General features: G+C 35.9%; 1 protein-coding gene across 2 annotated transcripts in view; it reads right to left on the bottom strand.

The window, feature by feature from the left end:
- Positions 1–8,489: 8,489 nt before the first annotated feature.
- Positions 8,490–26,128, bottom strand: part of LOC127868825 (protein DD3-3-like) — a 42,441-nt gene continuing 24,802 nt past the window's right edge. For both annotated transcript variants that reach the window (XM_052410909.1, XM_052410908.1), the window contains exons 8-14: positions 25,457–25,659; positions 23,608–23,850; positions 22,637–22,807; positions 19,436–19,671; positions 15,522–15,732; positions 11,070–11,187; positions 8,490–9,467 (exon numbers count right to left, since the gene is read on the bottom strand). In XM_052410909.1, the coding sequence (XP_052266869.1) occupies positions 9,084–9,467; positions 11,070–11,187; positions 15,522–15,732; positions 19,436–19,671; positions 22,637–22,807; positions 23,608–23,850; positions 25,457–25,659 (1,566 nt within the window). In that variant the 3' untranslated portion in view covers positions 8,490–9,083. The remainder of the gene's footprint in view (positions 9,468–11,069; positions 11,188–15,521; positions 15,733–19,435; positions 19,672–22,636; positions 22,808–23,607; positions 23,851–25,456; positions 25,660–26,128) is intronic.

The following is a 26,128-nucleotide window of genomic DNA, read 5'->3' as shown; positions in this document are numbered from 1 at the left end:
TTTTGTTTGGTTTTGCTGTGTAAACATGATTATTATAAAACGTATGTTGTTGTATATTATATTATAAATCTCATGGGTTATACTCTTATGGGTTGAAACTGTAAATCAACCTAGAGACCGTCTTCAAAAGACAAGTTTATATCGAAACAAGATGTGTTTGTGAAACACTATGTCCCCCCATATCTTTGACCTTGAAGGATGACCTTGACCTTACACCACTCAAAATGTGCAGCTCTATGAGATACGCATGCATGCCAAATATCAAGTTGCTATCTTCCATATTGCAAAAGTTATGACCAATGTTAAAGTTTGACGCAAACAAGTATAGACTGGGGGCATAACAAGAGCTGTCAGATGACAGCGCGCTCGACTATTCGAGTGCTTGACAGTATAACGTAAACCATCATGGGTAAATTAATCATATTCAATATTTTATTAGACGATCTTTCAAAAATAAAAAAGGAAAACAATATAAAAAAAATTGGGGAGGGGGGGGGGGGGTAGGGGGGTGAGAGGGGGGTATAATGTGGGGTGGGGTAATTTATAAGATGATGTTTAAAAAAAAATGGGGAGGGGGGGGGGGGGTAGGGGGGGTGAGAGGGGGGTATAATGTGGGGTGTGGTAATTTATTAGATGATGTTTAAAAAAAAATTGGGGGGGGGGGGAGGGATTCTGGGTAGGGGCGTGGGGTTTTGTTTGGGTGGAATCCATTGTGGTATTCAGGTAAGTGTTGTTTTGTCAAAGTAATAATAAAATGTGATTATAAATAAAAAAGTTATGGCAATTTAAGCAAAATGTTCAATGATCTAAGTGTAAGAGGGGCCATAATTATGTCAAAATGCTTGATACAGTGGTCTGCTCTTGTTTATAGGTTGGGGTCATGTTGGTAAACAAGTATGCAACATATAAAACCAATATGTCAACGGATATAGGAAATATTTGGGGTAGTACGCAAACTTTAACATAGATTTATCAATAATAAGCATATTCTAAGTATAAAAGGGGCAATAATTATGACAAAATGCTTGATAAAGTTGTTTGCTCTTGTTTATAGGTTGTTGCTTGATAGAGTTGTCTGCTTTTGTTTATAGGTTGGGGTGATGTTGGTAAACAAGTATGCAAAATATGAAAGCAATATGTCAAGGGACAATGAAAATAAAAGGGGTAGTACGAAAACTTTAACATTTGCTGCATATTCTAATTGGAAAAGGGGCCATAATTATGACAAAATGCTTGATAGAGTTGTCTGCTCTTGTTTATAGGTTGGGGTCATGTTGGTTAACAAGTATGCAAAATATGAAAGCAATATGTCAAGGGACAAAGAAAATATTTGGGGTAGTACGAAACCTTTAACATTTGCACGCTAACACAGACGCTCACGCCGACACCGGGGTGAGTAGGATAGCTCCACCATATATATTTCATATATAATAGTCGAGCTAAAAAGAGCCGTATTTCTCGAACGCGGAACATGATCTACATCATCGTATTGATTAAATGCCCGCCTGGGTTATCGTATATGGCATTCGGATCGTGATAGGGGTAAGCGAAAACGGGTAGTGTCGAGTACTGGGGCAGGGGTCCATAACCACTGAAAAACAGGGTTCAATTGGCAAATTGCTTTATTTGAGTACTAAAGCATTGTTCACAATCACCGGGTCTATGCGAGATTCTGGTTAATTGGGTGGGGCAACCACAAGGTTATAAAGGGATATATATTTGGGTTTCTTAGCCAGAACGACGGCATTTAATAGCTAGATATATCGTACATGTTTAACGAACACAAACTTGCTAAGGTGATTTCTACTGTGATCTGCCTTGGGTGAATCGATCAAATGCTTGGCCGACACCAGATATCACTGGACTAATTGAGCCGAGTTCTGAAAACTGGGCTTAATCCGTGTGTGTGAAGTGTCGTCCCAAATTTTTCTGATTAACAGCATTATATCGCAAATTATGTGTCATACAATCATTAAATAATAAAACCCAATACTTGTTAAACAAATATCGATAATTTAATGATTGAAAGTACGTATACATTCTATCGATAAGAGCTTTTTCAATGTTTGGTCATTACAAACTGTTCTATTGTTGAAGTTGTTGTCATTTTGCAATTCACAGTCATATCTACTTTTAATGGTGGTTGCCGCCCAAAACAAATACCTAACATATTGTGTTTAATCTGATTGTGGTTACTGTGACTTATTTTTTTAGATTAAGATGTGCAATCAGATTTAAATATACTGTGTAGGTTTGCATCCTGTTTTTTATAGCAAAAATCAACACTTCAAATCGGTATGTCCCCCTATATGTATGTAGGCGTAACAATTAGCCAGATCAACATTCTGTTTACTAGTCTACAATATAAAATGTCTATGTATGCAGCAACAATTATTAATGCAAGTTTAATATTCAGTTCAACCTTACATTGCGTAAAAGAGACAAGTCTTGAATGAGTTCAGAATACCAGTGACAAGCCACCCGATTATTTCATGCAATGTCCATTTTAAGGTAAAAATTATTATTATTGCGAAAACGGTGAGCAAAGTAAAGCTCAAACAATAAGAGGCATTGTACCAATATTATCAAGACAAGTACATAGTATGTCGTCAAAATAGGCCCGTAAGCATAAACTAACTTCTCCCACGTGCAGCAGATGATGCAGAAGACGCGGACGAGAGCGAAGCTGGTTCCCTCATCACAAAACTTCAGTGCCTTTATTTATTGAATAGCGAACGGTAAGAAAATGTCCGGTCAAGCCCAGACGGACTCACAAGCACGAAATCAACCATTGTGGAAGCTGTATCGAGCTAAACGCAAGAAGGCTCCACAAAATGCATTAAAGTGCATCACCAACAGTATTTGCAAAATCATGCAATAAATCAGGGACCTATACAAACTGTTTGTATAGGTCCCTGAATAAATAGACAAAACGCTGGCCATATTTACTTGTTTCAATTGAAACATAAAGCAGCAACATTTCCGTATAACTGACATTTGTTAAGCTATTACGTTTGCATTTTTTAATTGGCTTGCTGGGCAACCAATTGTTTATGCTAGCCCAGTTAGTAGATCGCAGGACTGTAAGTCCGGGGTTCTAGGGTTCACCTACCGACCCAGAAATATGAGTGAGATTCGGTTATGAAACAATGGATCCGAACTCTAGAAAAACAGGGCCTGCTGCAAGTGCTTGAAGTATCGCCCAATACTAGCTTATTCAGACCACAAAGGCTTACCAGGGACGACACTTTCCGCTTTTATGGAATATTTAGTTAATAGGAACTTTCTTCTATACAAAAATGAAGTCCAGACGGAGAGTGTCGTCTCTGAGGAGCCTGTGCGAATTGCTCAGGCTAATATGGGAAGATACTTTACGCATATATTAAGTCCGGTTTTCAAAGAGAACGGCACAATAACTTTTTACTGGCATTTCTTTGCTTTCAATCGGCTACCCTTACCATGGTAGATTTAAGTATGTTACTGGTAACTGACCGCTGTTATATGTCTCAAATACTTCTTTTTAGTATTGTGTTAATCCACAAGAAACATAATGTGATGATATTGGATGTAGCAACAAAATCACACTGAAGTACACAGACACATACAATATACTTATACTTTAATGCAAAACAATATGTACAAAGAAATATAACATTATTAGAGACGTACATTCGTAACATTAAGAAACATGCAGTTTGTGTATAATACCAACAGAAATAAGCCGTACTATGGTATACAATTAAAAGGTCTGACCAGCAGAAAGAATATACTATTAAAATTATATAACTGTATACATCTGTTCAATGTCTTAATGCGGATACAATACTCTGAGAACAAAGAATTAGGATGGAGACTGAAATTTCAAGTTATTTCTAAAAAAACAAGAGCTGTGTTTGTGAAACACAAAGCACACTTCTTCACCGCTTTGAAGCCGCACGGCAGCTATTTTAGAAAAAAATGACCTTTGACCTTGAAGGATGACCTTGACCTTTCACCACTCAAAATGTGCAGCTCCATGAGATAAACATGCATGCCAAATATCAAGTTGCTATCTTCAATATTGCAAAAGTTATGACCAAGGTTGAAGTTTTGTGACAGACACACACACACATACAATGACAGACAGACAGACAGGCCAAAAACAATATACCCCCCGATCATTCGATCCGAGGCATACAAATTGTTCAGGTTGTTTACTTAGTTGGAATGTGAGTTTCCCTGACTATCCTTTTTCTGTTACTATACAATTAGTGCATGTAGTAGACAAACAGGTTTGTGCAAATCGAAGGCTTCTATCTGTGGTATAACATGAAACAAATAAATATACTATAGTATGCTAATATTGATTGAGCGTTCACTGTAAACGTATTAATACATCACATGTGACACTTAAAATTGTATATACAACAATAGCAAAATATGCAATACTTATTTATAATATAGAAATAATTATGTATGCACATTCTATTCACAATTGTTCAATTATTTTAATACTTGACTAGACAACACTCCAATAAGCACTAATACTATTTAAACAGAGCTACAGAGATGTTCACCTGTGCATGTAGTATTTTGCAATTACACAACAATAAGCTAAATTGGGGGCATGCCAGCTTGGTATGTCATGAAATATTTGTCCTATCATTATATACCGGTAATCTTTAAGAACGGAAAAAATCACACAGTTTGGTATATTATGTTAATGCTACTAAGCAAAATGACAAAGTTAACACACATTTCTATCTCACAATCATTGTTTACAAACGTCATCTATTATGCTCTACACTGTGTTCTTACTTGAGTACTAAAAAATAAAACGAAAAACAGAATACTCTATCATAATTTGAGAAAAATGGAATGTAAAAGTACATTTAACAAGACCAAAACAAAAACCCATGAAAATAACACATGTACATGTAACTGTATTTTGGATTCTGAAATTGGAAAGTTTGGCAACGTTATAAAATAATTAGAATCCTTGAGTAATTTCTAAAAACTATCTTTATTATATTATGCACACATTTTGGGTACTTAGTATTTTACACTTTAATATAATGAAACTATACATATGATATTCAGTATAGTGAACAATACATATGATAAACAATCTATGTGATATTAGGAAAACAAATATGGTACTTTGTATTCATCACACACAAAATTGAGTATTTTATATAACAGCATAGTGAGCAATACAAATGATATGCTTATATGTTAAATATGGATACCAAAATATATAGTTAAAAGCCTGAATGATGTACTGTACGGGGGACGTTTGTCAAAAGAATCAATAACAGCAATCTAACACAAACAATACATAAGAAATTACCCAGATAAAGACTTAGAATAAGTTAAATGCATGAAACAGCAAAAAAATGAATAAAACATAAAAAGGATTAAAGTCAAGCAGTTAAAAATAGTAATTGAATGTAACTGAAGTAGTACAATCATGCATTTGTATTAAACCTTTGTTACCGTAACATAGTCTGCTAGACAAAAAAAAGACTTTTTGAAATCAAATACAATCAAAACAAGCTTGCAACAAAATTCACAAATAAAAACAAGTAAACAGGTTAATATCTTTGGCAGATCATATTATTAATTTTGACACATAAAAATAGTACGACTAAAACTGGCCTATTCCTGGCGTTTTTATTAGTCAGTTTAACGGTCGCATTCCCAAAGGGACATTGTAAAAAAAATCCAAATTCGATTTTTTACCCAATTCAATGTTTGGTTGTTGTTGTTGTTTTTTAGAAACAAGAGCTGTCAGAGGACAGCGCGCTCGACTATTCGAGTGCTTGACATTATAACGTAAGCCATCATGGGGAAATTGTTCATATTCAATCATTTATTAGATGATCTTTCAAAAATAAAAAAAGGAAAAAAATAAAAAACAAGAGGGCCAAGATGGCCCTAGTTCGCTCACCTGAGAGGTTCATTCAATCTTTAACAAACATCAAACTTGATATAGATATTGTCCAGACAAACATCCTGGTCAAGTTTCAACATTATTGAACCAAAACTCTGGCATATGGAGTGTTTTTGTTTTTGTAAGATTTGACCTGGTGACCTATATTTTGAGTAGACCCCCTAACATAACATCAAACTTTGCTTACAAAAATAAATATTATGACCAAGATTCTTAAAATCTGAAACAAAATTGTGACCTCTAGAGTGTTTACAAGGATTTTGTACAATATAATGAAAATTTGGACAATCTAAAGGCAATAATTCTGGCATTAATTATGTGATATATATAAAACCAATCTTTTCACCAAGTTTCATGATGATTGGGCAAAAAAGTGACTTCTTGAGTGTTCAAAGCTTTTTTTACTATATAAATATAAGAAAACTGCCCCTCTCCCGGCAGCCATGTTATGAAACTGACCGGAACCATTTTCAAACTCAACTCTCATATCAAGGAAACAAATGTTCTGACCAAATTTCATGAAAATTGGGCAAAAAATGTGACTTCTAGAGTGTTCACATGTTTTCACTATATACATATAGAGAAAAATGCCCCGCCCACTGGCGCCCATGTTTTTTCACCGATCTGAACCATTTTCGAACTCATGTGAGATATCAATAAAACCAATGTTTTGAACAACTTTCATGATGATTGGGCAAAAATTGTGACTTCAAGAGTGTTTACAATGTTTCTCTATAGCCAAATAAGGAAAACTGCCCCCCCCCCCCCCCCCCCCCTGGGAGGCATGTTTTTCAACTGACCGGAACCATTTTCAAACTCAACTCTCATATCAAGGAAACAAATGTTCTGACCAAATTTCATGAAAATTGGGCCAAAAATGTGACTTCTAGTGTTCACATGTTTTCACTATGTACATATAGAGAAAAATGCCCCGCCCACTGGCGGCCATGTTTTTTCACCGATCTCGACCATTTTCGAACTCGTCCAAGATATCAATAAAACCAATGTTTTGACCAACTTTCATAATGATTGGCCAAAAAAATTGTGACTTCTAGAGTGTTTACAAGGTTTCTCTATAGCCAAATAAGGAAAACTGCCCCCCCCCTGGCAGCCATGTTATTCAACTGACCGGAACCATTTTCGAACTCAACTCTCATATCAAGACAACAAATGTTCTGACCAATTTTCATGAAAAAATGTGACTTCTAAAGTGTTTACAAGGTTTCTCTATAGCCAAATAAGGAAAACTGCCCCGCCCACTGGCGGCCATGTTTTACAACGGACCAGAACCATTTTCGATCTCAACTCTAATATCAAGGAAACAAATGTTCTGACCAAATTTCATGAAAATTGGGCCAAAAATGTGACTTCTAGAGTGTTCACATGTTTTCACTATATACATATAGAGAAAAATGCCCCGCCCACTGGCGGCCATGTTATTTCACCGATCTGAACCATTTTCGAACTCGTCCAAGATATCAATAAAACCAATGTTTTGACCAACTTTCATGATGATTGGGCAAAAATTGTGACTTATAGAGTGTTTACAAGGTTTCTCTATAGCCAAATAAGAAAAACTGCCCCGCCCACTGGCAGCCATGTTTTTCAACGGACCGGAACCACTTTTGAACTCAACCAACATATCAATAAGACTGACATTTTGACAAAGTTACATGAAGATTGGGCGTGTAATGTGACTTCTACAGTGTTTACAAGTTTTTTCTTTTTTTGGACCTAGTGACCTAGTTTTTACCTGGCACGACCCAGTTTCGAACTCGACAGAGATTTCATGGGACAAAGCTTCTGACCAAGTTTCATGAAGATCGGACAAGAAATGTGGCCTCTAGAGTGTTTACAAGCCAAATGTGGATGACGGACGGACAGACGACGGACAAAGACCGGTCACAAAAGCTCACCTGAGCAATCAGGTGAGCTAAAAAAAATATTTTTTTTTTTTTGGGGGGGGGGGGTTGAGAGGGGGTTTAATGTGGGGTGTGGTCATTTATTAGACGATCTTTCAAAACTAAAAAAAGGAGAAAAAAAATTGGGGGGGGGGGGTAGTGAGGGTGAGAGGAAGGTATAATGTGGGGTGTGGAAATTTATTAGATGATGTTTAAAAAAATGGGGGGGGGGGGGGTAGGGGGGGTGGGGGGTGAGAGGGGGGTATAATGTGGGGTGGGGTAAGTTATAAGATGATGTTAAAAAAAAATGGGGGGGGGGGAAGGGATTTTGGGTAGGGGAATCCATTGTGGTATTCAGGTAAGTGTTGTTTTGTCAAAGTAATAATAAAATGTGATCATAAATAAAGAAGTTATGGCAATTTAAGCAAAATGTTCAATTATCTAAGTGTAATAGGGGCCATAATTATGTCAAAATGCTTGATACAGTGGTCTGCTCTTGTTTATAGGTTGGGGTCATGTTAGTTAACAAGCATGCAAAATACAAATACAATATGTCAAAGGATATAGGAAATATTTGGGGTAGTACGCAAACTTTAACATAGATTTATCAATAATATGCATATTCTAAGTATAAAAGGGGCAATAATTATGAGTTGTCTGCTCTTGTTTATAGGTTGGGGTGATGTTGGTGATGTTGGTTAACAAGTTTGCAAAATATGAAAGCAATATGTCAAGGGACAATGAAAATAAATGGGGTAGTACAAAAACTTAAACACTTGCTGCATATTCTAAGTGGAAAAGGGGCTATAATTATGACAAAATGCTTGATAGAGTTGTCTGCTCTTGTTTATACGTTGGGGTCATGTTGGTAGACAAGTATGCAAAATATGAAAGCAATATGTCAAGGGACAATGAAAATAATTGGGGTAGTATGAAAACTTAAACATTTGCACGCTAACGCAGACGCTGGAGTGAGTAGGATAGCTCCACTATATATATTTCATAAATAATAGTCGAGCTAAAAGTGTATAATGATTATTATATCCAAAAAAAATATATAAGTGTATCTAACAAAATATATAGCTATAATTTTTATGGTTTTGTTTTTGTTTTTTGATTTATAATACAGAGTTATGTTTAATTAATTTTTCCCAAATCACTGGACTTTTTGCGTGAAAAAATTCTCAATTCCATATTTTCATTATTTCCCTAATGGACAAGACAAGGCTGTAAAAAAAATCCAGTTCTTTTTAAATTCTATCCTGCAAGTTTTTAGGACTTTTCTTCAATTTTTTCCACTTGTTTGGGTTTTTTCTGAAATAGCAAATCCCTCCAACAATTACTAAAACCACTACAAGCAGCGACAATACGAGCGCAACAATCAAAACTGTGTGTGAGTGTGATTTCGCAACATACACTCCCCCTGACTGTGTTTTGAAGTGTGCCATGTCGCCCATGATGTCCGCCTCAATTTTGGTCCACACTGAAAATCCGGTCGTTTCAGATGACCTGTAGATGGCGATATTGCTCTTGTCCGTGTCCACTGTCAAGGTCACCTTGATGACCTTGCCTGGCTGGGTCAGCACACTTTCAGGGTGCATGATCAAGAAGTCACTAGCAAACTTTTCCCCAGCCTACAAAGAGTTCTCACATGTGAAAAATCTCTTAATTCATTATTGAAAAAAGAGTTATTTAGCTATCATATCTGTGTTAAACATCTCCCTTTTTTAATTGATAGGAATGGGGCCTTTTCTTATGCACTGATTTTGGTATAGAATGGAGAAACTTAAGTGTGAAGAAATCATGAAGCAAGGAAATGACAAGTCCTAGCTTTAATTCAATTTTAAATTTTAAACTAAAAAGTTTTTGTTTTTAATAACAAAAACTTCATGCAAAATAAAACAAGAGGGCCATGATGGCCCTAAATCGCTCACCTGACTAACCTTGCTACATCAACTTAAATTCTTTCAGCTATATAATGCAGTACCAATGGGCCAAATAAAATTTCATTAAGACGTGATGAAAACTGTGACCTCTTTCATCTACACAAGGTTTTACTTGAATTGGCCCGGTGACCTTATTTTTGACCCCAGATGACCCATATACAATCCAACATCAGATATTATCAAGATGAACATTCTGACCATATTTCATTAAGATCAGATGAAAACTATGACCTCTATTGCCTACACAAGGTTTTTCTATGATTTAACCTAGTGACCTAGTTTCTGATCCCAGGTGACCCAAATTCAATCACAATCCAGATTTCATCAAGATAAACATTCTGGCACCTTTTCATATATATCTGATGGAAAATGTGACCTCTATTGTATACACAAGGTTTTTCTATGATTTGACCTAGTTTTTTACCCCAGATGACCCAAATACAATCCCAATCCAGATTTCATCAAGATTAACATTCTGGCAAAATTTTTATTACGATTGGAATAAAACTGTGACCTCTACCGTCTACACAAGTTGTTTTTTTTAATTTAGACCCAGTGACCTTGTTTTTGACCCTAGATGACCCAAATTCGATCCCAACCCAGATTTTTTACAAGACAAACACTCTGACCATATTTCATAAAGATCTGATGAAAACTATGACTTCTATTGTCTACACAAGGTTTTTCTATGATTTGACCTAGTGACCTAGTTTCTGACCACAGATGAACGAAATACAACCCCAGTCCAGATTTCATCAAGATAAACATTCTAACAAAATTTCATAAAGATTGGATGGAAACTGTGACCTCTATTGTCTACACAAGGTTTTTCTATGATTCGACCTAGTGACCTAGTTTTTTACCCCAGATGACCCAAATACAATCCCAACCCAGATTTCATCAAGATAAACATTCTGACCAAATTTCATAAAGATTGGATGAAAATTGTGACCTCTATAGTCTACACAAGGTTTTTCTAATATTTGACCCAGTGACCTAGCTTTTGACCCCAGATGACACAAATACAATCCCAACCCAGATTTCATAAAGATAAACATTCTGACCAAATTTCATAAAGATTGGATGAAAACTGTGACCTCTACTGTCTACACAAACAAATTGTTGATGGAGGCACGGTCGCATGCACGCACGCTGGACGCCAGACATCACACGGTCACATAAGCTCACCATGTCACTTTATGACAGGTGAGCTAAAAATAAACAATGTGTCTTTCTAAAAAGAGAACTTACAATTATTGGTGGAATACTCACAACTAAGTTTTCACTCACCGTTAAAGACTTTGATATCTGGTCGACCTTGACTTTGTGTTTTGACCTTGACCACACCTCCAGTCTCAGCATAGTGAGTCCATCAAACACACCTGGATCCACCTGCACTCTGCCAAACCTGCCAGACAATGAAATCATAACAACAATGCTATTGAGCTTCACTCTGTAAAATTGGGTTTAATGCATATGCAAAGTGTCCACCTATATAAGCCTGTGCAGTCCCCAAAGGCTAACCAGGGACAACAACACTTGCCTCCTACACTGGATTTTCACCGAGAAGAAACAACCTTTGAACAAAAGGTACCTTATAAGTGGAAAATGCTGTCCCAGATTAGCTTGTGCAGACTGCACAGGCTAATCTGGGAAAACATTATATGCACATGATTTAAACCCTGTTTCCCTGATCGAGGCTCTATTATACTTCATAATATCGTCTGTTACCCACAGGACAGATGGCTCCAATGGTAGAGTTCTTGACAAAAAATGCAAGTATCCCAGGTCACATTACAGACCATGCCACTTATGTTGGAGTTAGTTTAAACCTATTTATTATAGCTTGATTGGCATTTGCCTTAAAAGCCTTAGGCTTATTTGAATTACTCTAGGGTCCGTTTCCTGGGACTAAAACAAGTACTTGGGTGTCTACGGGGCAGATCTTAAGAACGCTCCCACAGTAGGGATCCCACCCATAACCTCCAAGTCAATAGTGGGACAAAATATCCACTACGCCATGGAGACCTTGTGTTGGAGTTGATTATGAAACTAGTTCTACAGACATTTGCCCTCACCTTGCCCTGATATGACTGGTGAATTGGTTTTAAATTTGAACAATCGAAACAAACAATTTATCTAGAAACACATACTCTACCAATTTAACCCCTCTCTAATCACAAAATACTATAAGTTAACAGAATGATTAGTAATTTATATCAAATGTCTATCAAAAAAAATATATAAAAAATTGCCATACACAAATAGTCATTTTACATGAACTGCTATGTTGTTAACAATATTATTCCCTTGGGGAGGCTGGGAGGAAGTGGTAGATCTATAAAAATATTTTTTGATTCCCTACAGTTAGGAAGATACTTTCAAAACTGGTTCAAGTGTAAATTCCTGTCTCTTCTATTCAAAGTGGTTTGTACATGTACAGGTGCTTCTCACTTCTGCAACTGGGTTCAATCCCCATCCCCTGCGTATGTGAGTTTGTTAGGTGGTCAACATACAAGACAGGTGGGTTTCCTTTGGGCTCTTATTTTCCCCCATAGCATAAGACCACACAAACATTGAATAATATTCAGTTATAACTCAATAGCTGGAAATTGTAGCTATAATTAAACAAGAGGGCCATGGTGGCCCTGGGTCGCTCACCTGTGTAGTTTAAACGTTAAGCAAGGGTTGTTAATGTTGTTTTGTGAAAAAAAGGTTTGTTGCTTCGGCAGATATATACATGTATGCGTTATAAGTAGTTTTGTGTGTGTGTTTATGTTTTTAAAGAAGACATTTGTTACCTGTTGTAACAAAGCTATGTTTCGGATAATAGTAATATGAGGACAGTTATTTAACCCTTTACCACTTAGATACGTATTTTGGTGCATTTGTAGTCCCTTAGAAAGTAACATTTAATTAAAGACATTTTTTACTAAATTCAAGTTTTAAAGGCTTCATTTCCAAACCTTAGATACTGATGAGCAGCAAACATCATAAAACCTGAACAGACTGCGATTTACTCTCAGGCTGTCCTGATTTTATGCTGTTTGCACAATAGCCATTTTCACTTTGCTTCTGAGTGGGAAATGGTTAAAAATGTGCATCAGCAAAATAAAATGGAAGTACTTTTTCACAAATTGTTGTCCAGCTCTGAGATCATGAGATAAGCATCTCAGCATCTTTGGATGTTATAGGGTATGCTAGTTACATTCTGTTTTTGCAAGAACAACTTTAGATACCGAAAACAACTGTAATTTATCAATATATTTAGTGTTTATGAAATAATTTTGCATAATTAAACACAATATGTTTAATTGTTATCATATATCAAAGTTGGTTATAAAGAAGTAAATGAGTATGATCATTGGTCTTCTTTTAAGATACAAAACATCACTTGACGTATCTCATAGTTACAAATGTGTGCAATTATAGAAGGAAACACACACAAGACATTGGAAAAATTATCATATCAAAACAACTATTTGTAATTTAAATGCACATAAATCTGAAGCATTAATACATTATTTTTGCAAAAACAACTGCCAAGACAAGTTTTCTTTTTCTTTGTTTTGTTTGTGCTTCTTAAAACTAAAAAGATGTGATATAATATTGTGTTTTTTTACTACCCAATTGTTAACATTTTTGACATTAAAGTGTTTTTAAACAACTGGAACAATTCAGACTCACCGTGCAATGATATTTCCAATTGAATCAACAATAAAACCTGTTGAAATCACAAATCTTTGATAACCACACACAAACTACTGACTGACTAAAAACCTTGCAAAATGTAATCTTATCTTATGATTGGTGTCCATCTGACATCAAAACAAAGGTCTTGGAAGTGCCCCCCTAATTGGGGCCAATTTCCAAGAAGTGTTTCACAAATGGCTATTTAAAAAGTCATCAATCAACACTATTGTACTGGAAGACTACAAGCGCAAGTATATATGAGCTTTATAGAGAGTAGGATAAGTGAATGGGAGGTCAAATAACATTCATATGTAACAATTCTTGTTGCTTTATTGGTTTTTCCACTTTGTTGAATTTCTGCAAAAGATAAAGATAACAATCTGAAGTAATGGCAATAAGTTATTTGTGTAATGCAATAATTATAATTAAAAATATTTGGGTTGTTGTTAATGTGTTTGAATCCATCATCATCATCATCATCATCATCATCATCATCATCATCATCATCATCATCATTGTGCACCAACATCTTCATTACAAAGAGTGTTACCATGGTTTTAATATAGTCATATTAGGAAAACTACAACTTCCCTGGTGTCCAAGTTGTGATTTCTAGAGCGTTAACAAGGTTTTACTATATACGGAAAACTGCCGCGCCCCCTGTCGGCCATGTTTTTCAACAGACAGGAACCATTTTCAAATTCAGCCGAGCTATCATTAGAATGAATGTTCTGACCAAGTTTCATGAAGATTGAACTATAAATGTGACTCTGAGTGTTAACAAGATTTTACTATAGCCATATAAGGAAAACTTCCCCGCCCCCTGGTGGCCATGTTTTCCAACGGACCAGAACCATTTTCTAACTCAGCTGAGATATCTTAAGAACAAACATTCTGACCAAGTTATATGAACATTGGACTACTAATGTGACTCCTAGAGTGTTAACAAGCTTTTTTTACTATGTAAATATAAGGAAAATGACCCCCCCCTGGCGGCCATGTTTTTTTAACGATCCGAACCATTTTCGAACTCAACTGTCGTATCCAGGAAACAAATGTTCTGACCAAATTGCATGAAGATTGGACCAAAAATGTGACTTCTAGAGTGTTCACATGTTTTCACTATTTACATATAGAGAAAACTGCCCCGACCCCTGGAGGCCATGTTTTTTCACCCATCTAGACCATTTTCGCACTCGTCCGAAATATCAATAAAACGAAAGTTTTGACCAAGTTTCATGAGGATTGGGCAAAAATTGTGACTTCTAGAGTGTTCACAATGTTTCTGTATAGCCATATAAGCAAAACTGCCCCGCCCCCTGGCAGCCATGTTTTTCAACGGACCGGAACCATTTTTGAACTCAACCAACATATCATTAAGACAAATATTTCAACAAAGTTACATGAAGATTGGGCATCAAATGTGACTTCTACAGTGTTCACAAGGTTTTTCTTTTTTTGACCTAGTGACCTTGTTTTTGACCAGGCATGACCCAGTTTCGAACTCAGTCGAGATATCATTGGGACAAATGTTCTGACCAAGTTTCATGAAGATCGGACAATAAATGTGGCCTCTAGAGTGTTCACAAGGCAAAATGTTGACGACGGACGCACGACGGACGGCAGACAAAAGGCGATCCCAAAAGCTCACCATGAGCACATTGTGCTCAGGTGAGCTAAAAATTCATCCCAACTTTGGTGAGTATTGTCAGCAAATTAGGAGGAGTGTTGCGACACACTTTGAGTCTTCACATAATGTGGCCTCTGGCCAAGAAGAACGTCATAAACTTGGAAATACACACACACATACACACAAGTTTAAGCTACATGCATCAAGCCATTAGAGAGGGGTAGAAAACACAAAGTTTAAAAACAGACAAAACTGTGCTATAAAGTTTGAGCCACATCCAGACAGCAATTTTAGTAATTGACATGACAAGCTTTGAGACGTACTGATGCAAAGATTATGCTTAATGCCTCCCAGTCTGTGAGGGGGGGGGGGGGGGGCATAAAAAGCAACAAATATAAACCAATATCAACATAGCATACCCATCCGGCAAGACCACCTCTCCACCCAGCCGACCAATGGCGTCATCTATGAACACAACATCTGTCACCATGATACGACCCTTCTGATCTCGGTTGCTGAAGTTGTTGTTGCGAGTTGACACGTAGTGGTACGTGCCCAGTTGAGTTATTTGGCGTGGTCCAAGGTCAAAGTATGGTGAGGCCTCATCAAGATTTGGTCCAACCTTAATATCTGTGCAATGAACACACCAAGTCAAATAAAAGCCACGTTCTAGTAAAACTGTGCTAAATGCATGTTCCTTAAATGTCATCCTAGATCAGCTTGTGCAGTCTGATTTTTGTTTACAAGATACCTCCATTTAACAACAAATTCCTTAAAAGTGGAAAGTGTCATCTCATGGACAACACTTACAAGCAAATGAATTAAATCAAGATTTTCAAGAACAAGGCTCATATAACATTTATTTATGTGAAAGTCTGTTGGACTTAGGAGAAGGAAAAATAACAGAGTATGGTCACTTAAATTATCCAGCTTAATAAACTTTTTTTTTATAAACAAGAGATGTGTTTGTCAGAAACACAATGCCCTCTGTTGCGCCCCTTTGAAATAATATTTCAATATATCATTTGGCAGTTTAGAAATTATCTCCCTTTTAAAGCTTATTACTTCCCTTGGATTGTCTTTTTTGACTTTTGACCTTGAAGGATGACCTTGACCTTTAACCACTCAAAATGTGCAGCTTAATGAGATACAAATGCATGCCTAATATCAAGTTGCTATCTTTAATATTGCAAAAGTTATCGCAAAACTCAATCAACTTTAATCAAGGTTAAAGTTTTGGGACAGAATGACAGACAGACAGGCCAAAAGCAATTTGCCCCCGATCATTCGATCAGGGGGCATAATATTTTTTTTCATTTTATAAGCATTTTAAATTTCATTTGCTTAAGAGATTATAAGTTTATTACCTGATATGTGATTTGCTAAACCATGAGATTGTGGTAATATTTACAATTGTTAACATTTGCAGAGAGTGATGATGACGATGATATGATGATAAATATGATATTATGATATTTCCACATATTTGTGTAATCTTTGGAGGAAAACAATTGTTTGCAGTCCTGCCTAACTTAGTCTTTTTCCAATCTGAGGAAATGAATACATATTGCATTATTTACATTCAGCTTTGCACAATATGTCCCTTTAACAGACTCTAATTGAAGGTTACCAAATTGGTAATTGGAAAGCGTAATTAAAAGATTTTTGCAACAGAAGATTTAGGTGTCATGCTTTTTCAGTTCATTTTTCAACATAGGTGTGCTTGTCATATATGGTATTTGATGTACTTTAAAACTTCATGTTATGCAATATGTCCTACGTTTTGTTTTTGTAATAAAATAGTAGTGCCAAATCCCCGCCAAAATGTGTTTGCTTGTATGACATTTATTTTAGAGAGTAGAATAATATTTGTAAAACATGGCAGCTGTGTCATCTATTCATATTTAAAGGAACAATAAGTTATATAGTGTTGGAATTATGCTGTAGAGAATAAAATATATGGAAATGAAAGAAAGGGAGGTAATTAAAAAAGAAGACTATAAACAGTTACTGTTCTTGATCACTGTATTTTTCCTTAAACACATCTATTCATTTTAAAGTGAAAACTTCAGTGTTCTAATAAAAATATGATTGTAAAATTAAATAAAGGGAGATATTAACAATTGAAAAGCTAAAAGTTTTACTATGAAATTAAATTATATATAATTTAAAATTATAAAAAATAAATAAATAATGATAACAAATAAATAAATAAAGGGAGATAATTTAAAAAAAATATGACCGAAAGAGTTATGGTTCATGTTCACTGCACTTCTCCTACTTGCCATCTGGTTATATTTCTAGCTTCAAGTAAATCCCTTCAGTGGATTTAGAGTTATGCTCCGGACAAAAATTTGAAATAAAATAAAAAGAGATAATTAAAAAATTAAGATAGAGTTATGGTTCTAAGTCATTGCATTTCTCCTACTTTTCATCTGTTTATATTTCAAGTTTCGAGTAAATACCTTCAGTAGATTTAGAGTTATGTTCCGAACAAAAATTTACTTTGAAATTAAATAAAGGCAAATAATTCAAAAACAAAGGTAGATAGAGTTATGGTTTTTAGTCACTGCACTTCTCCTACTTGCCATCTGTTTATATTTCAAGTTTCAAGTAAATCCCTTCAGTAGATTTAGAGTTATGCTCCGGACAAAAATTAACTTTATAATTAAATAAAGGGAGATAACAAGGGCTGTTTGTAAAACATGCATGCCCCCCATATGGGCTGTCCATTGTAGTGGCAGCCATTGTGTGAATACGATTTTTGTCACTGTGACCTTGACCTTTGACCTAGTGACCTGAAAATCAATAGGGGTCATCTGCAGGTCATGATCAATGTACCTATGAAGTGTCATGATCCTAGGCAAAAGCGTTCTTGAGTTATCATCCGAAAATCATTTTTCTATTTCGAGTCACCGTGACCTTGACCTTTGACCTTGTGACCTCAAAATCAATAGGGGTCATCTGCAAGTCATGATCAATCTACCTATGAAGTTTCATGATCCTAGGCGTATGCGTTCTTGAGTTATCATCCGAAAACCATTTTACTATTTCGGGTCACCGTGACCTTGACCTTTGACCTTGTGACCTCAAAATCAATAGGGGTCATCTGCGAGTCATGATCAATCTACCCATGAAGTTTCATGATCCTAGGCGTATGCGTTCTTGAGTTATCATCCTGAAACCATTTTACTATTTCGGGTCACCGTGACCTTGACCTTTGACCTAGTGACCTCAAAATCAATAGGGGTCATCTGCAAGTCATGATCAATCTACCCATGAAGTTTCATGATCCTAGGCGTATGCTTTCTTGAGTTATCATTCAAAAACCATTTTACTATTTCTGGTCACCGTGACCTTGACCTTTGACCTAGTGACCTCAAAATCAATAGGGGTCATCTGCGAGTCATGATCAATGTACCTATGAAGTTTCATGATCATAGGCCCAAGCGTTCTTGAGTTATCGTCTGACAACCACCTGGTGGATGGACCGACAGACCGACCGACAGACCGACTGACAGACCGACATGAGCAAAGCAATATACCCCCTCTTCTTCGAAGGGGGGCATAATTAAATGTCCTAAGGTAGATAGAGTAATGGTTCTTATTCACTGCACTTCTTCCTACTTTTTCCTACTTACTTACTTTTTCCTACTTGCTATCTGTTTATATTTAAAGTTTCGGGTAAATCCCTTTAGTACATTTAGAGTTATGCTCCGGACAAAAATTTACTTTGAAATTATATAAAAGGGGAAATAATAAAAAACTAAGGTAGATAGAGTTATGGTTCTTAGTCACTGCACTTCTCTTAGTTGCCATCTGTTTATATTTCAAGTTTCAAGTAAATCCCTTCAGTACATTTAGAATTATGCTCTGGACAAAAATTTACTTTGAAATTATATATAAAAGAGGAGATAATTCAAAAACTAGGGTAGATAGAGTTATGGTTCTTGGTCACTGCACTTCTCCTAGTTGCCATCTGTTTATATTCTAAGTTTTAAGTAAATCCATTCCATAGATTTGGAGTTATGCTCTGGACAAAGTTTTCGGACAGACGCACAGAGGGCCAGACGCACAGACAGACGGACGGACAGACGGACGGAGGCAACCAATTACTATATTCCATCCGAAACATTTTTCGGCGGGGATAAAAAGGCAACTTTTACATTAAAATTTATAGAAACAACTTCAAATAATGTCAAAAAAGGAGCTTTTTCACTTTTTCATCATAATTTTTGACAGAAAGAACCAAATGATATTCATTTTTATGTTTGTATATGATAAAATTACATCTATAACTAAATCTTTTTTGCATTCATCATTGCTGCAATACCTGTATTAAGAAACGCAAGCTTCAGCAGATCGTCTTTTGTGAGACCAAGAAACTGTGAATCACTGATGTTCTTCGGATAGTTGTTACCAAAGTGACCAAACGTTGGAGCAGGGCCATACTGGACCCCTGTCCCTTCTGGGTAATTCTTGTCCCTCAGCAGGAGGACATTGTTTCTGTCTGATCCTGCCTTGCCTTGACCGTCATTGTTGTTGGGGTTTGTATCGGACCCAGTCCATCTAAGTGAGGAACATTAACTAAATTGTTGTTAGGGTTTGTATCAGACCCAGTCCATCTAAGTGAGGGACATGAACTACCTTGTTTTTGGGGTTTGTATCGGATCCAGTCCATCTAAGTGAGGAACAATAACTAAATTGTTGTTGGGGTTTGTATCGGACCCAGTCCATCTAAGTGACGAACATTAACTACATTGTTGTTGTGGTTTGTATTGGAGCCAGTCCATCTAAGTGAGGGACATTAACTACCTAGTTGTTGGGGTTTGTAACGGTACCAGTCCAAAGCTCCAGATAAGGGTCGTATTTTAGTAATTACGAATTATTTTCAAGTCCGTTACGTATTTATTTTAAAATCTTGTCATACCATTAAGAATTACAAAATCGAGTTACGAATATTATTTTTACATCGGTTCGTATCGATTTTTATTGAGTTCTTTTCGCTTATTAAAGATCTTTGCGGTGCTTATATAGAATGGTTATCGGGTTTGTTTAACAAAGCGCATTTTTCCAATAAAAGCGGCGTATACAGTCTATCTGTCGAGAGCGTCCTAAAAAACTGCAAAGCGTCCAAAAACACGCTTTTAACATATTGTACGCAAAGTGAGCCGAAGTTAAATGTTAAGAAAGACATTATAGAAAAGATCTTATACGATGTTGTATGTTCAGTTGCCGACACAGTCGGAAAAGCTAAACAAAAACGCGACACGACGGGTCCAAACTTAAACACAAAAAAAACATTGAATGAGTGAAAGGGACAAGTCCCGTGTCTAATTGTTGAAAAGATTGAAGGGGAGACCCGTTTTAATTGTGAAATATGTAAAAAATTCATCTAAGGCATGCAATCTAAGCACAGTTTGGGCATATGAAGGTATTTGAAAAATAAAATTGTATAATACTGAAAAGACACTGTTGAACTCGTATAAATAAAGTTGCTAGTACGTTTATTTTGATTTTTTTTGCATGAAAATAACCATTATTTTTTATTTTTAGGTCATTTAGAAAAAATAAGAATTATTTTCCAAAACTTAGTAGTAACGTTAAGAATAAAATTTCAGAGTAAAGAATTCTTTTTGAAAATCTGTTAGTAATTTAAGAATTTCACAAAACCTTATCTGGAGCTCTGCGGTCCATCTAAGTGAGGAACATTAACTACATTGTTGTTGGGGTTTGTATAAGAACCAGTCCATCTATGTGAGGAACATAAACTACATTGTTGTTGGGGTTTGTATCGGACACAGTCCAACTAAGTGAGGAACATTAACTACCTTGTTGAAGGGGTTTGTATCGGACCAAGTCCATCTAAATGAGGATCATTAACTACCTTGTTGTTGGGGTTTGTATCCGACCCAGTCCATCTAAGTAAGGAATATTAACTACATTGTTGTTGGGGTTTGTATCGGATCCAATCCATCTAAGTAAGGAACATTAACTACCTTGTTGCTTGGGTTTGTATCGGACCCAGTCCATCTGAGTGAGGAACATTTACTACATTTCTTGTTTGGGTGCTGTTGGGGTTTGTATTGGACCCAGTCCATATAAGAGAGGAACATTAACTACCTTGTTGTTGGGGTTTGTATCGGACCCAGTCCATCTAAGTGAGGAATATTAACTACATTGCTGTTGGGGTTTGTATTGGACCCAGTCCATCTAAGTGAGGAACATTAACTACATTATTGTTGGGGTTTGTATCGGACCCAGTCCATCTAAGTGAGGAATATTAGCTAAATTGTTGTTGGGGTTTGTATTGGACCCAGTCCATCGAAGTGAGGAACATTAGCTATATTGTTGTTGGGATTTGTATCGGACCCAGTCCATCTAAGTGAGGAACAATAACTAATTGTTGTTGGGTTTTTATTGGACCCAGTCCATATAAGTGAGGAATGTAAACTTCATTGTTGTTGGGGTTTGTATTAGACCCAGTCAATCTAAGTGAGTAACATTAGCTAAATTGTTGTTGGGGTTTGTATTGGACCCAGTCCATCAAAGTGAGGAACATAAACTACCTTGTTGTTGGACTTTGTATCGGACCAAGTCCATCTAAGTGAGGAACATTAACTTATTGTTGTGTGGTTTTTTATTGGACCCAGTCCATTTCAGTGAGAAACATAAACTTGATTGTTGTTGGGGTTTGTATTGGACCCAGTCAATCTAAGTGACGATCATTAACTAATTGTTGTTGGTTTTTTTATTGGACCCAGTCCATTTCAGTAAGAAACATAAACTTGATTGTTGTTGGGGTTTGTATTGGACCCAGTCCATCTAAGTGAGGAACATAAAGTACATTGTTGTTGGGGTTTGTATTGGACCCAGTCAATCTAAGTGAGGAACATTAACTACATTTTTATTTGGGTTTGTAACGGACAAGGTCCATCTAAGTGAGGAACATTAACTTCATTGTTGTTGGGGAATGTATCGGACCCAGTCCATATAAGTGAGGAACATTAACTACATTGTTGTTGGGGTTTGCATTGGACTCAGTCCATCTAAGTGAGGAACATTAACTACCTAGATGTTGGGGTTTGTATCAGACCCAGTCAATCTAAGTGAGGAACATTAACTACCTTCTTGTTGGGGTTTGTTTCAGACCCAGTCCATCTAAGTAAGGAAGAATTACTGTTTTTGAGAAATAATCAATAGATTTAACCTGATTGAATATGAACTTTTAATTAAAAGACCATAAACATACTTTCATTTTCATTTTTATCCACATACTATTAGAGTTTTCTTTACAACTGAGATCTGAACATTGTACTGCAATCCAAAGATGTTACATTCACTCCATTCCCGTACATGACAACAATAATAATGATAGCAAATAATTATAAGAATCATAAGTTTGGATCCAATTTTGACACTGTATTTGTAATTTAATAAATGCATCATAAGCTGTGTCATTAACCCAAATACCTCATAAAACATTTCTTTTCATCTTGTTTTGAGATGTTTTTTCCTGTGGCCCTTAACTTACTGGAAGTGCACAAAATCCCCGGGTCTCATTTCCAGGATGTTAGGGACAAAGTCATACTCCACGGCAGGGTACACCTGCACGATGTTGCCACGCTTGCCAGAGACATTGATGTTGTGGATTGTGGCCGTCTTCAGGGAGTCAGGGCGCCTTCTTATGGAAAACGTATGAGATCTGGACGAGGAACAGAAATAGATACAAAAGGTTCAGAATAGAGCATCAAAAATTGAGAAACAATTGTATATAATAGATGGGTCTTTCAGAGTGATAGGAGACTTTGGATAGTTGCTAAGAGTCGTCACAAACCTTCAGTGCTTTAACTAGGTCCATGTCTCTTTTCTTCAAAAAGAAAATACAAATTACCATAATCTTCACTGAATTATGTTGTTTTACCAATAACCCCGAACAGCTTTATTCTATTGATATGCAAATATAATAACTTTTATTTGTTTTATTGCTTCCACAATTCACTCCATGTAATCAAATTGTCATTAAATTTATTACTTTTATATATGCTGATAACAATTATGAACGCATAAATGTCATTTAATTACACAGAAAATAAAACTCTTTCTCAATTTGGCAAGTGTATACACATTTCCACAAGCCAAAAATCAAAGGCATGAGCTCCGGGAGAGTGGGGATGCCCAAAAACTGATATGTTGAACTGTTTTACACTCGCACCTTGGGAAAAAAACAAGCACAAGGCACACAACAAAAATTAAGGTTTTAAACTTCCAAATATTCAAATAATTTATGTTGAGCTAACAATCATTTGTTTCAATGGTTATACAATATAATACAATGAATGTAACATATACAAGAAAAAAAGTGCAAGTGAACATTGTCATATAAGAAAACAATGTTATAGCTAAAAAGACCTTAAATAAAACATAATATTGATTTTAAACTAGTAAATGGCTGCACATGAACATTTATACATAAACACTAAAAATACTTGTTAACCGACCCACCTATCTTGAAAGGTTCTTCCAAACTGAGAGGTGTCTATCGCTAACTGGAAGTCAAAATTGCCCTCATCAAAAATTTTGACTGCTGGGTTTCCTTTAAACACATAACCCCTCTTTGCTGCTTCTGTTGAATTGGAAAATCCGAACTTTGCAGACAGGTCAAGTTTTGTTGGGTCGCCATTTTTATCAGGGTTTTTGGTGGAGTCAGTGTTCCACCCATCATAATCATTTGTAGATATATTGTACCTGCAGCAATGTTCAAATTGATAGGAACACATTCTATATCAGCAATATATAACCATTCTTAGAATTGAGCCTTGCTCTGAAAACAAAATGGTTTAATGCATGTGTCAACCAGATTAGCCAGTGCAGTCCACACAGGCTAAACAAGGACTTCACTTAACGCTTGTATGGTTCTTTTTGTTTTAAAGGTAGTCTCTTCTTAGCCAAAATCCAGTTTGGTTATAAAGTGTTGTGCCTGATAAGCCTCTGCAGGCTGTACAGTGTATTCTGGGAAGACACTTTATGAACATGCATTAAGCCCCATTTTCCCAGAGCTAGACTCGAACATTTGACCTGCATTTATGATCAGATTATTTTGGGAAACAGATTTATATCTGGCTCTGGTGTATGAGGCCATATGACTAAGTGTTTTACATGATTTGTGTCCTTCTTTATACTAATAGTTGTAGACAGCACTCCCTTTATGTCGGAAATGTTCCTAAATTCCCCTAAATTAAATTTAAAACAATCATAACAAACAAAAGTTCTGTCAGTTTAATTTCAAAATCTTTTTCACAGTAACACATTTTTAGGTTCAGGTAGCAATAACAATTTACTGTGTATGTTATTTGTAAGATTTTGTTTTTTTACAAACTGAAGTAAAAAATAGTCATTTTTCTATACCCATGAAAGAATATTTATGGGTATGTGCAATTAAGTACCAAGAAATAAGAAAAGAATTTAGTAGACCAACAGTTAACAATTTGAAGATTTCACAACATGTATTATCCGAATGGCATGATTTTAAACGCCAATTTTGTCCAGTTGGACTGGCTCCTGTACTTTTCCCAATCAGGAAAAATCAAAATCACTGCAGATAAGGAAAAAATGCTTATAAGTTGAATATTTGAAATATTGGCTACATGGCATGACACAATACAAATAGAGCATGAGCTAAGTTTAAACAACAGAGTGTTATTTCATCAATGTTTTTGCAATTGTTGATAATATATTAAATTGAAATATATTAAATAGAAATATTATTAAATATTAAATATAAGATTCAAGTATAAAATAGAAATTAATTCTTTACAATATTTAGTTAAACAAGGGACAAAATTGTCACAAAACCAGGTTTTCATTGTGAAAAAAAAGTCTGGCAAAGGGAGACAACTCAAACTGAACTTTTGAATTGAACAAACAAAATTAACCCCTTTGTTTCATAATAAATCTATTTTGAGTTGTGACGACCTTGACCTTGGAGATATTGACGTGATTCTTTCGTGCGACACATTGTCCCATGATGGTGAACAAATGTACCAAATGATTTTAAAATCTCACAATGAATGACATAGTTATGGCCCGGACAAGGTTATTTATGACCATTTTTGACCTTTGAACTCAAAGTGTGACCTTGACCTTGGAGATATCAACGTAATTCTTTCGCTTAACACACCATCTAATGATGGTGAACAAATGTGCCAAATGATTTTAAAGTCTCACAATGAACGACAAAGTTATGGCCTGGACAAGCTTGTTACACCTGCCAGCCCGCCCGCCAACATTCGCCAATCTAATAACTAGTTTTTTCCTTCGGAAAACCTGGTTAAAAACAAAAAACAATATTAACCTTATCCTTAAAACACATTTTCCTTGGTCAATGTCCGGCAAAGTCCAGTTGTATCTGTTAGCATAGCCATCTACGCCGTTACCAAGGTGATTGTCCCGACTGTACAGGGTCTCATGGCAGTCAGGGGATGGAATTCCATGGGCTGAGGACTCCTTCCACTCTCCCTTTACCCCCTGGGGATCATTGGCAGGAAACTTGAAATTCTGCAATGGAAAATTTACAGACGAATGAATTTTTTAGTCTAACCAGTCGCGTTTTGCAAAGAATCACATAAAAAAGTGACAGCTTTTTTCGGGGGTTCAAATAATCCTTAAAAAACAAAAAAAACATGTATCCAATTAGCAAGGTAACCCTACATTCCACACTGTATCACAACTCCACTTATGTAAATAACAAGTGATTTTAAGGCCAAATTTTACCTTTGACTTCTAATTGTGGCATATACCCTTTAGGCAGGGAGACATGTGGTTTTACATTTGCGCCACGTTAGTTTGAAGTCCATCAGTATATGGCACAATTATAGGAGATAAAAGAATTTTTGGACAGACATCCAGATACTTGTACAGAACTACAGAGAAACTGCAATTCTTTGCCTTCTTCAAATGTGGTAATAAAAATAAATAATTAATGAACTTCATATTATTCTGAACCATTTCAGAATTTATTTAAAGA

The sequence above is a fragment of the Dreissena polymorpha genome, chromosome 2, assembly GCF_020536995.1.
Source record: "Dreissena polymorpha isolate Duluth1 chromosome 2, UMN_Dpol_1.0, whole genome shotgun sequence".
Lineage (NCBI taxonomy): Eukaryota > Metazoa > Mollusca > Bivalvia > Myida > Dreissenidae > Dreissena > Dreissena polymorpha.
Note: the sequence above shows the minus strand (reverse complement) of the source record. Positions and strands in the feature narration are given on the sequence as shown.